Source organism: Falco rusticolus, chromosome 2 (genome assembly GCF_015220075.1).
Source record: "Falco rusticolus isolate bFalRus1 chromosome 2, bFalRus1.pri, whole genome shotgun sequence".
In the NCBI taxonomy this organism is placed as follows: Eukaryota; Metazoa; Chordata; class Aves; order Falconiformes; family Falconidae; genus Falco; species Falco rusticolus.
In genome coordinates, this window is record NC_051188.1 from 59147047 (window position 1) to 59160196 (window position 13150).

Below are 13150 nucleotides of genomic sequence, written 5' to 3' on the forward strand. Positions count from 1 at the left end.
ATTTTGATCATGTAATTAAAGGTTGTCGGAATGAATTAATGAAATGTAAACTTAAAGGATGCTAGGTCACCTTCATTCTGCTATTCTTTATTTCCAAAGCTCTTATTTTCCTGTATCATTATTATTTAGCCTATATTCTTTGCTTAAGTTCTAAAGTGTTTGTACTGCTCTGAACAATAGCTTGTCCTAACTACACAAGAAGCGTATGCTAACATTCTTCTGTATTACCACTCTGATTTCTGTAAAGCCTCTTACAGATTCACTTCTGATAATAACCTTCTATAACAAACAATTACCAACTGTTTGTTCTGTTCTGTAATTGCTGTGCCATTAATCTTTCAATCTATGAATAAGTGTTGATTGTAGCACCAATGCTAGAGATTTAAAGTAACCTGATTTTTTTTTTTTTTCCTAATCCTGAAGTCTGTTGGGTTTCCCACTTTTTCTTTTTATAGCCTTTGATTTTGAGCATTTAGACATGCTTGCTAAGTTCTGTTGGCTTCTTTGGCAATGTCTGTAATGTCACTAAACTGTGTGGTTTTGAACTAACATTCATTTTAGCTGAGAAGTTTATGCTGCCTAGATAGTTACAGTATTTCAAGAGATGTTATTGCATGTGCTGAATTCATTTGTACTTCAGAATATGCTTCTGCTTAAGCAAGACAAGTTTTGATAGAGGATGCATGTTTCTTAAGAGTACCTTCTGTTGTTTTTTTGTTGTTTAACTGCAGACCAGTGAGTACAAAAATAAAACCTTTGGGCTCCAGAGATATTTTACCAAATAATCGTCAACTGTATGAGATGATTTTGACCTATAATTTCCATCAGGTAAGGGTTATGGGTGCTGTTTCTTTTAAAAGTTGTTAATAAATACAACATGTTTTCATAAACCAGATTTTAACTTTAGCTTTCTGTCAAAAATGAGGTCTAGATTCACACCCTAGACTCTCTCCACTCAAAATTCTGATTTGGTTCTCTTTAGAAGCTACTGTTGCTTGAAATGGGATTTAGTTCAGCTGTCTTTTTGAATATGTTGTATAAGGATTGTGTTTGTTTTGTTCAGTAGTGGATTAAATGTTTTGATCTTTCTTTCAATAGCCTAAGAGTGGAGAAGTAACACCAAGCTGTCCACTTCTTTGTGAGTTGTTGTACGAATCTGAATTTGATAGTCAACTGTGGATTATTTTTGACCAGAACAAAAGACAAATGGGTTCAGGAGATGCTTATCCACACCAGGTACAGAGCAATGTGTTTGTTTTACTTTCTGGTTTTTGCACAGCGTGAAAATTTTCATTATTTTTCACCTCACAGGCCTGCTGTTAGTTCCTTAAAATTTCCTGGTGCATAGGTATGATGTTCTTATATGTCCACAGGAAGACATGTTCAGTGGTGATATATTTGTATGAAAAAAGTAATGACAGGTTTGATCTCATGAAATAGAACATTATGATTTTTTTCCTCTTCCAAGGAAGAAGAAAGAGTTATGGTGTGGTTTTATTTCTACAAAAAGCTGCTAAATTGTGATTTCTTGTGATTTTGACTGGTATTTCTCAAGAAATGAATTCAAGTTCTTGTTGTCTTTGTTTTGTGTTTTTTACAAAGATGATACTTGAACTTTTCTGTTAAAGTGAAAAGAATCCATTATCTTACCTTTTCTGTATTCTGCTGATAGATCCAGAGGCTTCTGTATCCATGAAGGTTGTCTTCTGTGCTGTTGCTATCATCAGACAGCCTTTTAAATGTTATAGCTTGATTTATTTCCTGTTGCTGTCTCCAAAGGGAGTTTTTTGCGCAAGACTTGTAGATACTGTACCCTCTGTGGTAATCTTTTTCTGCTGGAACAGACCACGTGTCTGGATCATATGGAGAGGGGGAATTAAACAAAAAAAGCACAAGAGAAACATTTCCGATATTTCTTTGTTTTGAAACTGTTTTTTTACCGATCCAAAATCACAGTTGAACATCAATGTAATGTTTATTTTGATAGATTGATCATTCTGGAAGCGTACAAAAGATCAACTTTAAAGCATGTTTTTGAGTCTTATAGAGGAATTTCAGAAATTGCATTATTTAAACTTCTGTTCCTTAACTTGCATTTTTAAGGTGCTATAAAATCTAAAAATCACTGAAGTATTCTGTTACTTACACCTAGTGGGCCACCACGTTGTAAATCTCTGGTGTTGTGCATCATAGAACAATTCTAAAGCAATTCAAAATTATTTAATCCAGGAAGAAATACCAACAGGAAGCATGACTCCCTAACCCTGCAGAGGGAGATTCTGGGAGCAAAGTAGTTGCCTTTCTATTTAGAGCTGGCTTGTGTATTATTGCAGCAGCAGCAAAACAGCAATGTTTAGCATGTTAGTGCTCAAAACATCCACGTGCCCTTTTAAGCTGATAGAAATGAAAGAATGTTTTCAAAGCTAAAAATTTAAGTCTAGGGTTGTTTCAGTTTTTTTTTTAGTTGGGTGGGTTTGTGGGTTTTTGAGGGGGGAGTGTATTTGAGGTTTTTGTTTTAGTTGTTTGGGTTTTTTTAATACATGGAGAAGATACCTGCATAGCCCTAACTGCATATATAAAAAGTTCAGGGCAGAGAGTCTGTCAGCTCTTTGAACTGCAGCCTTAAATCTCACAGGAATGCTGGGGGTCTCTCAGTGTGAAAGCTGGTACAGTTTTTAGGACAGTAGAAGATAATCTCTAATCTAAACCACAGAACACCCAAAGCTACATAGTAAACTGAAAGTGTATCAAGGCAAACCTGCTAGAGGTTTTGAACTGCAAGTTTAGAAAGAATTGTGATTTAAGTATTTGAGCTGTTATTACAGTTTTAGAATAGGAACAAACAAAGTCTGCCTATATTGTGGTCTGAAAACTTTTTTTTTTTTTCCAGTCAATCCAAAATGTGTTTTGGCCACTATCAAGTCTTGAAAGCAGTCTGTTTTCAGGAGGTTCCAAAACTAAGTAATCTAGCATATTTTAAATGGCTAGAGCAATATGGATCAAGAACAACATGACAGTCTTATTTCTGGGTTTCTTTTATGAGTGGTAAAGTACTTAATCTTGACATTTATGAGAACTTTTTTCTTTCAGTATTCTGTGAAACTGGAAAAAGGAGATTACACTATTCGGTTACAAATTCGTCATGAACAGAACAGTGAACTGGACCGCATCAAAGACCTTCCATTTATTGTTTCTCACAGGTTGTCTAGTACCTTGAACTTAGATATTTATGAAAACCATAGCCTTGCTCTCTTAGGAAAGAAGAAATCCAACAGTTTGACATTACCACCAAAACACAGTCAGCCATTCTTTGTTACATCGCTGCCTGATGACAAGTAAGTTACTGAAGTCCTGTTTTTCTCATCTATATCTAACAAGCTGCCTTTGCACCTAACTAAATACTTTGAAAGTATCTATGTGTTTAGGCTTGGTAATTCTTCTTGTGTTGCTCTTTTGCTGTTTGGGTACTATATTGTAGTCCCCATGGGGCAGGAATGAACCTGGTGTTAACACTGAACTTTCCTTCTTTGAATAGAATACCTAAAGGAGCAGGACCAGGATGTTACCTTGCAGGAGCTCTTACACTGTCTAAAACAGAACTTGGAAAGAAAGCTGTGAGTATTTGAAATGAATGATGGCTTCTTTTTCTGAAACTTCTGAAGCGAGTAAATGGCATGCTAGGAAGTGCTGTGTTTCAGGGGTTTAGTACTTTAAGGAGCACTAGGTTTAGTTACACAAGACATTTTAGAAGCAGTTGTTTCATTATAAAGTCAGAGTAACTTCTAAGTAGTTCTAGTTTTATTTTAATCTTACAATTTCAAATTGCATTTTCTAAATTTTGAATGCTAATTCTTTAGTCTAAATCCTTGTATTTTAAGAAGCAACTGCTTTTGTTTGGTGTGGAGCCTTTAAAAGTGATTTTGTGTAATTGCCTAGCTTAGTATAATTTTTGAATGAAAAATACGTGCGTGTATATATTGTTTTGTGCATGTTGGTTCTGTAATAAACAGCTATACTGTTCCTTGCATGCATACAATTTTCAGCAAAAATATGTGCTTTTTTAACACCTATATGTTACTGTGACAAAGCAGCAGGAATTTTGCTGACTCAGATGCATAAGCAGATATTCTTATGTTGCTGCACACTGATGTTGTCAACCACTGATATGACTGTATGCTCCAACAGAATAATCTGAAAGCTCTGTGTGATGCTAGAAAAAAGCTTCAGGGTTTTTAGTGCTCATAATTCAGCATCCTGTAAAAACTGGTTTATAGTTGTATGAATCTGTAGTGCAACAGTGATTATAGTAACCAGATCACTCTTGTGTGTATCTGTTGCTGAGGTATTTAGAATATTCCCTATCTGTATTTAAATCCCCTAGCTATTTTTAAATAGATAGCATAGCTGAAAATAAAATTGAATCAATCCTGGTGATGCTTAGTATGTAGAAGTACTTCATCTATGTCCATACATCATTAGATGTGGCTGAACAACATGTATAAAACTAAGAGTTTGTTTTCACAGAAAACAAGCTTCTGTGAGTAGGTGGACAGGTACCTTTAGATCTTTCTGAGTAGAAAAGTTTAGTTCGCTCAGTCTGATTTGGTTGTAGGTAGTGCTTTTGGGGCAGATCGCATGTAACTGCAGGTTAGATAACGTCAGTCGAGAATTTATGTATCAGCGAGGAAATAAAATTAATAACCAAGAACTCTAAAATACATAGGTTTGTATTTCTTCGTGATTCCTGCAAGGTTGCAAGTATACTTTTATGAACTCCATGGTTAAATCCATTACAGTAGTGTAGTATAGTTTCCATAACTTAAGTCTGCACTTCCTTGTACTGCTGGTTGTAATTCTCGTCTATCTTATTTTAAAACCAGACTAAGTGGTTATATACAGTGATTTCTGGGATGGGAAGTAGGAGGTTATATACAGTGATTTCTGGGATGGGAAGTAGGAGGTTATATACAGTGATTTCTGGGATGGGAAGTAGGAGGTTATATACAGTGATTTCTGGGATGGGAAGTAGGAGGTTATATACAGTGATTTCTGGGATGGGAAGTAGGAGGTTATATACAGTGATTTCTGGGATGGGAAGTAGGAGGTTATATACAGTGATTTCTGGGATGGGAAGTAGGAGGTTATATACAGTGATTTCTGGGATGGGAAGTAGGAGGTAGGTAGGTATTGCCTATCACATCTTTGTGTGACGAAGAATACTTAAGAGCTTACACAGAGAGAAATTCTAGCTAAGGTGTGTCTCATGTCATAGTCTAAGGCATTACTGTTATGGTCGTATTTCACTGGAAAAAGGATGGTATCAAATAGTATCAGATACTTTTTGCTGCTTTTAGTGAACCTTGGTATGTACCAGGGGGCAAAACAGGAGGACTAGGCAGCAAAGTTGTCTAGGTCAGCAAGTGGATGCAATGTGAGGGAAAATGTGTCTAATTTCTGTATATTTATTATGAAATAGAACAATGCCACTAAACAGTCAAAATCTAAAATCTATTGAAGGCTGAATTTCTGTAATTTATTAATTTAAGCTAAGTGGTTAACAACACCTGCTTGTCTTACAGGAATAACAGACTGTATACACAATAATGCATTGTTTTATTAATTTTTAAAACCTGAAAGAGCATGCTTTAAAAGCATGTTTGATGATAGATGTGACTCTCTAAAAGTTTAAAAATCTGTAGGTTGAAAGTATAACCATAAATGTACAGAGAAGGTGTCTCCATCCTGTGTGGTGTGTGCATGTTTTCTTACGGTATGTTATTCTAACTCCCAGGGGCAGTCTGCAGCAAAGTGGCAAGGAAAATTTAAAAAGGTACTGAATGTTAGTTTTTGAAAAAGATATACTTAAGTCTTTTTGCCTATGACTTAAAGAATTTGTCTACCAGTATTGGTTTTTAATTTGTCTCCCTCATCTACCCTCCTTAGTTGTCAGCTATTTACTTCAGCACCTTCAGTATGTCTACTGGTAGAATAACAAAATCCTACTGTAATACAGAGCTGAGAGGCGTATGAACATCTGGATACTTCTGTAAAAATGCATGTGATGATTAGTGGTCTGTAATTTGTTCTTTTTATTAAATACTCTGAAAACTTCAATGTTTGTGGTGAAGATTTTCTGTGGCAAGTGTTTCTGCCTATTCTGTTCTGTCTGCACATTGAGAACTGAATATGAACCTAACATTCTGATGTAGAATTGAATATCTAACTGCATACCAAGTCTACTGAATTGAGAGCTGGCTTCGTTACAGTTGTAAAAAACTTACTGTAGCAAGCAGGTTTTTCTTAGGAGCAATGGACTTGGTTGAAAAGTCTCTCAGTTCAAGATTCTACTCAAATTGAATATAACTCATTATCAGCTAGAGTTTATACAGCAGTGTAATATGTAGTAGAATTTACAGAAAGAATTTTGGAGCAGTATGAGATACTTTGGGTAGGGAGTGAGTGACAATATAGCAGTGTTTAATGTTGTTCTTTCTCATATTTTTCAGTAGGTAATACAATATTCTGCCGGAAGTCAGAGGCAGAAACAGTCTTTATAAAAACGAACAAAACAAAAAACAACACCAAAAAAACCCAAAACTATTTGAGTAGGATATCTTTATAAGGCTACTCTTCTTTTTCTTGTTTTGCTTTTAAGTTGTAAGGCTTTTAAATTCTTTTGTTTTCAAGGTACTGTGTTCTGGAGTGCAAATTAGTCAGGACTGTTAGAAATAAGGCATGAAAATCATGAATAACAGTTTATTGCTGCAATCTGTTATTTTGTTAACAGTGAGCTGGTAGCTGAGCCTGCTAACTTACTCTGGTCTTGGTGTAGTAACTGTGTGAGAATTTGATTAGGCTTTACAAGAAGGATTTTAATGCGTGTTGCTGCAACTTTATTTTCATACTATATCTGAAAAATGTGGGGATCACTTCTAGAAAGATTATTTTAAATGCCATGTGAATGCATGGCTTCCTGATGAATAGGGTATAAAATCTTCACTAAGCAAATCTGAGGGAGTTAAACTCTAATCATTATTTAATTTGCATAACAAAACCTATTAAACAGATCTAAGAGGTTGCATGTTCTGTTGTTTTTAGAACTGAGATTTGTGTTCAGAGTTGAGCAGTAGACCCACTCAAGCTTGAATGAAAACTTGTTCTTCATACTACCACCTATTAGTCGTAAGAGGCATCAGTGTACTAGCAGCAAATAAACAGAACAGTGTATTTCAGAGCATGGATCCATAAGATCTTCATTAATATATATTTTTTGGGACTGCAACTCTGAGGCCTTCCTAGTTTACAAGTTGTAAACATTTACCCTGCCTTGTTACAAGTTTACATGTGGTTAAGATGTTTTCTGTGGCGGAAAACATGTTTATATATTTCGTTTATGACCTAGTCAGTCAAAAATGCATGTGTAGAATTTTCATGTTTTTCACAGACAAGTCCAGGCACTTTTGTAGGATTAGGAGGGTTCATTTCAAAGCCCCATTTTTATTTTGTGTGGGTTTTTTGCTCTGATACTGGTGACTAGTCTGTGGAAAGTTGTTTTTTTTTTGTTTTGTTTTTTTTTTTTTAGTCGAAGGAGGGAGGGAACTCATTACCTTGCACCCTATGTTCATGACACTACCAGAAATCCAGGGTGGGCATTTCTGGTGTTTGAAAGTATCTTTATTTGCACAGAATCGCTGAGGCTGGAAAGGACCTCTGGAGGTCCTCTGGTCTAACACCCCACCACCACCACCCACCCCCAATTCAAGCAGGGCCTCCTAAAGCTGGTTTCCCAGGACCATACCCAGACAGTTTTTGAGTATCTCCCAAGGGAGGAGACTATACCACCTCTCTGGGCTACCTGTTCCCAGTGTTCAGTAACTCCCACTGTGCAAAATTATTTCCTTATGCCTGGAGGAATATCCTGTGTCTCTGTTTGTGGCCATTGCCTCTTGGGCACTCACGAGGTTCCTGAAAGCCCGTTTCTGCGGTCTGTGAAGGTACCTCTGGATGGCAGCACAACCCTCTGCGGTATCAGCCGCCCCTCCCCCTCCCAGTCTGGTGTCACCTGCAAACTTGCTGAGGGTGCACTCTCCCCCGTCATCCAGATCAATAATGAAGATGCTGAACAGCATTCAATCCAATATTGACCCCTGGGGTACACCACTGGTTACTGGCTTCCAACTGTGTGCTGCTGATCACCCTACAGCTAAGCCAGTCCTGCTACTTCCCCCCAAAAAATCTGCCGCTTTCCCTGGAGACCATGAGGACACCCCAGTGAAACAGTTGTCCCTCCTCAAACAGCCCCCTGCCCACCCATTGGGCCTGGCCATTCAGCAGCTTTCAATCTACTTGACTGCTCGTCCAGCCCATATTTCAGTATCTTCTCTATTTTGCGGGAAAGCAATTTGAAGTTATGCCAGGAAATAGCAGCCTAATTTTCCAAAGAATAAACTTAATTCTTTTACAACTAGACAGAAAAATCAATGGGTTCTTTCGACAGAATAAGCAGGTGTTTTTGTGTTACTAGATACATACAGCAGAATCTTAGATTAATCCATAATTTTCTGCTGGAAGAGCTATTTTGGGGAATTTAATTTTATCTTAAAAAAACCCAAACCCAAACCAAACCTTGGGCATGGGTTTTTATTCAATTGCCTTCCTGCAGTGTGTCTGGGCTAAAGATAAAATAAAAATTTGACTACTGAGCCTGTGATGTCTACAAAGTTCAGAATTCAGTGACATTTTCCCTTTGAACTGATTCCCACTGAAGTAGAAAGTGCACTATTGTGGCTTGGCCACAATACCCGTAGAAGTGCCCTTGGTTTCTAATGGGGAGGCGTGCGCTAAACAACCATAGGAAAAACTAATTGGTTCTATGTACCTTTCTTCTTTCACAACCTAACTTTTAGGTGCAGTTACAATGTGATTTTTATTTTTTTTTTCCCCCTTGTCTTGAAGTTTTTGTCCTGAACATAGTTACAATGAAAACAGATCACTGACTTTTTCTGGTCTGTAAGAATTTTGTTGTTGTTTTATATAATGCAGCTTTTGAACAGCAATATGTAACAACTAATTAAGGGATAGAAAATTTCTACATCTTTCTTCCTACTCAGCCACCCTTTCCTCCAATTCAAAGCAAGAAATGCATTATGTAGTTGATATTGATAAGTAGTGGTGGAAGACTAATATATAGCATTGTTGAGGCAAACATAAAAGCATGTCTACCTTTGAGCATTAAGATACTATCCCTGTTTAATCAGGAGGCCTTCAAAAAATGGATGAAGTACATGTCTGATTTATTTTTATGTAAGCCTGGCAGGTGACTTCAAGAAATTTTGTTCAGCTTCGAGTATTGCTGTAAAAATGAGCAATGTTGCACAAATTGTATACATCTTAAAGCAGATACAAATTCCGTATGCACATTCATATTTCTGTGTGTGCAGATGTGCATGGTATTTGTCAAACAGAAAATGAGGCCTGTGATCCTTCAAGGAGCTTTTTCCTGTGGTTAGTTTTGCTATGAAGGGTTTTAAAGTATAAGTAACAATAGTTCATGTGTCTTTTCCACGTGAAGTACTAAATGTTGAATCATTGGACAAAAATCTAAGTTAAAATCTTTTAAACAAAATTGGGTTAAATGTTAATTAAGCTCTTTTAAGAGGAGACTGTTTTGAGGGCATTGTGCTTGTTTATGTATGCAGTTTGTAGCTCTAAAAAGTAAACTGAGGCTTACTAGACTGTGCAGAGAGTACACTGACCAAAGTGCATATCCTGTATACTTCCAGAATTTTTAACATTGCTTAATTTTTTCTGGAGGATGAACAAAGGGCAGCTTTCTCATTAGTTTGAAAGTTTCCTTAAACTGTTTTTCTCAATGGACAATATGCTTGCTTGCTACCTTTCTCTGTCTATAACTCTATCTTTTTATAGAGATGCATATATAAAATCAAATCCAGTACACCACTGTAGCAATTACCTTAGTGTGGAACAGTTAGAGGTGAAATTGGAATAAGAAAAGACATTAAAGCACTGAATTGTGAAGAGTTACCTTTCTTCTCCTTAATCTTTAACGATGAATGTTTCTGTAATGGCAATGACAATGTTATTTTGGCATCCTCAGTTATCTAGGAGGTTGCTGAGTTTTTATAAATGATGCTACTGTTTACAGACAAAATAGAGAAAATAAAGAAGCCTCAGTCCATCTTAAGACAGTTTAGTTAAATGTGATAAGCACCTAGACCTTATGGATCCCATGAAATAAGTTTGATGTCTGTACAGAAGAGTGTGCCTCTTTCTTCATAAGTCCTTTTGAAAAAGGAGGGTGCCTAGGTCTGAAACACAGTGTTTCCCTTTCAGTGGTTATAGCTTGTAATGCTTGCAGAATCTCATGCGGCCAAAGGTACCTAGCTGAGAGGGTGGCAGGATGACATTTTGCTGTTGATGGTTTAGATACATGGAATTAGTCTCTTAAAGAGTTCATCCACATAAGTGAGGTTTTGTTAATCTAATTATGCTCGGTTTGAACCTTAAACCAGAGTAGTAGAGCTTTCTCGTATGGACAAGGCTTGAGAATGCAGAGGCCATTTAGATCCGTAACTCCAAACATATGTTGCCAAGTAAGATCAAAGAGGACTTTCAAGAAGGAAATTCTGAAATATTAGAAGAATATTTCTAGGAAGACAGGTTTCTTTCTTACAGAAGTATTAGTTTCAGTAGAGGATGTCTTTTAAAAAACATTGGAAACTACAGATTCAGATTTTTTTTTACTGAATTAACTTCTTAATGTTCAGTTTGCTTTAATTAACTGTATTGTTACTTTCTGCCATTCTAATTATGTTAGCCAGGGCCATACCATGTTCCTGACTTCTGCATCTTCCACTACGTGTGCCTGCCTCCATGAACTGTTTCATCATGCTCTGGCCTAGGTCTTGCTGGAGTCGCATATAGGTGTACTTGTCTGGCCATGCACTTCATACTTGAAATGCACATGTGCAGGATATTTCCTGTGAAAGCTATACTTCAATGTCAATTAGTGAGTTAAGCTAGGGTTTTAAAAAAATGTGAATGTCAGTTTTGTGGTTCATCTGCAATTTTGTATTAAGCAGCTGGAAAATTTATTTTAAGGGAATATTGATGTCACATTCTCTTACTAGTATTGTTTTCAGTAACCCATAGCAAGCTGCTGGTCTCTTTGAACTATCAGTTTGAATAAAGTTGTTCTGCATCAGTGTTCTAGAGTAGTTTCAGAAGTGTAGTGTTGAAGTCCATTATTTCAAGATTATGCATAGCAATTTCTAACAGTCACATTTTTACTCACTGTTTAAGTAACCTGAAATAACTCCCATCTTCCGCACAAGACTTAGTTTCATTATGAAACACTGACCTTGTTTATAGGAAATGTATTCCCACAAATTTAGTTTTGAATAATTTGTATGAATAATTAAATTGCCACAGTAGTTAAGCATGCAGCAGAATATTTTGCACAATATTGTGGTACAGTAATGGTATCTAGAAGATTTAAACTTAAGTGATCTTCTGTGTGAAATATCCTACATATAAAATAAAAGGACATGTCCCCACACTGTTTGGGGAGAGGCTTTTTTAAAAATTGCAACATTAAACCAAAAAACAATAAAATAGCCTCCCCCAGCAATTTTAATTTTTTAGAAGCAATGACTGAAATCTAATGATGGCTTATTTACAAGTTTATATGTAAATCATCTTAGCAAATGGACTTCAGAGCATGATCTAAGATCAGTTAAGATTTTCCTTTTAAATAGCTGTATCCCATTTTCTAATGGTAACTGTTGAGTAGTGTAGCATGAACTCAAACTATAGTGTTATTTCTATGCTACCTTTTCAGGTTTAAAAACATCTTGCTGTTGTGTCTACTTATTTTGAGCATAGAGGTGAAAAAGGAAAGTCTGTAGCAGCAAACTGGAAAAGAGTTGACTGAATGCATCAGCTAAATCAGTAGGCACATGCAAGAAATCCTGTCTCAAGAGGAATAAACATCTATCTTATGTCATGATTCATATTTATCTTACTCTGGTTTTTTTTTTTTTTTTAGAATTCAGTCATCTTTATTCATTAGTTTATTGCTAGATTTGTGGGATGGGCTCTCTAACTGATTTTTTTTTCCTTTGACTTTTAACCAAGTTACTTGCTTTTTTATAAACAAAGAAAAAGACCCACCCTTCTGATTTCCTGATTAATATCATGTAAAACTCTACAAATACAAAAATATCAAAGTTGCTAAATTTTAGGCTTTCTTGTCTTACGCCCAGCGTGCTGTTTTACTGTTTACATCTTTGTATCGCTTAAAATAACAAGTTAAAGCAGTTCCCGAATTCTTAACAACTAATTCCTTTGCTCTCAGAATCCTTACTCATTTTATGCGTAGCTTGGAGTAGCTGCTTGCTATGATTTAACTTTTATACAGCATTGAAAAAAGCATACTGTATCCCTCTCAGTATGTGTCTTTTCCCACCTCCAGGATGTCCTTACTGTTCACTATCACCTGATACCATCACTGTCAAAGAGTAAAAATGGCAGCAAAGAGAAAGAAAGAGAACAGGAAAAAGAAAAAGATGTAAAAGAAGAATTTGCTGAAGCTTTAAGAGATCTAAAAATACAGTGGATGACCAAGTATGTTTGCTGTCATGACTACACAAGCCTGAAGCAGCTGTACAAAAAACCTATGCAGAATCTGCTATTTCATGCTATGACCTCCTCTCTTCTAGGCTGGATACCACTGACATGTATAATGAGTTGAAAGAAGCATTTCCTAACCATCTTCCATTGTATGTTGCAAGACTTCATCAGCTGGATTCTGAAAAGGTTATTTAACACTCTTTAAATTAGACTTTGTCTCAATGCATCCGTGTAGCCTATACAACTGAATCTTTCTTCATACATGTTTGGTCTTGAAGTGACTGCTGTAGCTGTACTCGGTACTATAAAGCAGAAATTCTGAATTAGATTGACAACTGCCTTCTTAACTGACTGTGTTTTACTTAATCCCACAGCAGAATGTAAGTATGCCTACCTATAGAATATTTGTTTATCATTTATTCCTTGTTAAGTTGAATACATTGTAAGTTTCCTTACTGGTTTAGGCTGCAACAATAGTATTCTAAATGGTGGTTACTGA

At 36.2% G+C, this 13150-nt stretch overlaps 1 protein-coding gene across 3 annotated transcripts in view; it reads left to right on the forward strand.

Annotated features, from left to right (window-relative positions):
* Positions 1-13150, forward strand: part of TPP2 (tripeptidyl peptidase 2) — a 54654-nt gene that overhangs the window by 29064 nt on the left and 12440 nt on the right. For 2 of the 3 annotated variants that reach the window (XR_005102417.1, XM_037376118.1), the window contains exons 20-26: positions 732-828; positions 1099-1236; positions 3091-3335; positions 3536-3614; positions 5792-5830; positions 12494-12645; positions 12741-12837. Coding sequence is in view for 2 of the 3 variants with exons in the window: in XM_037376118.1 (XP_037232015.1) it covers positions 732-828; positions 1099-1236; positions 3091-3335; positions 3536-3614; positions 5792-5830; positions 12494-12645; positions 12741-12837 (847 nt within the window). In the remaining variant the exon portion in view is untranslated. The remainder of the gene's footprint in view (positions 1-731; positions 829-1098; positions 1237-3090; positions 3336-3535; positions 3615-5791; positions 5831-12493; positions 12646-12740; positions 12838-13150) is intronic. The other variant, XM_037376119.1, reaches the window with a different exon arrangement.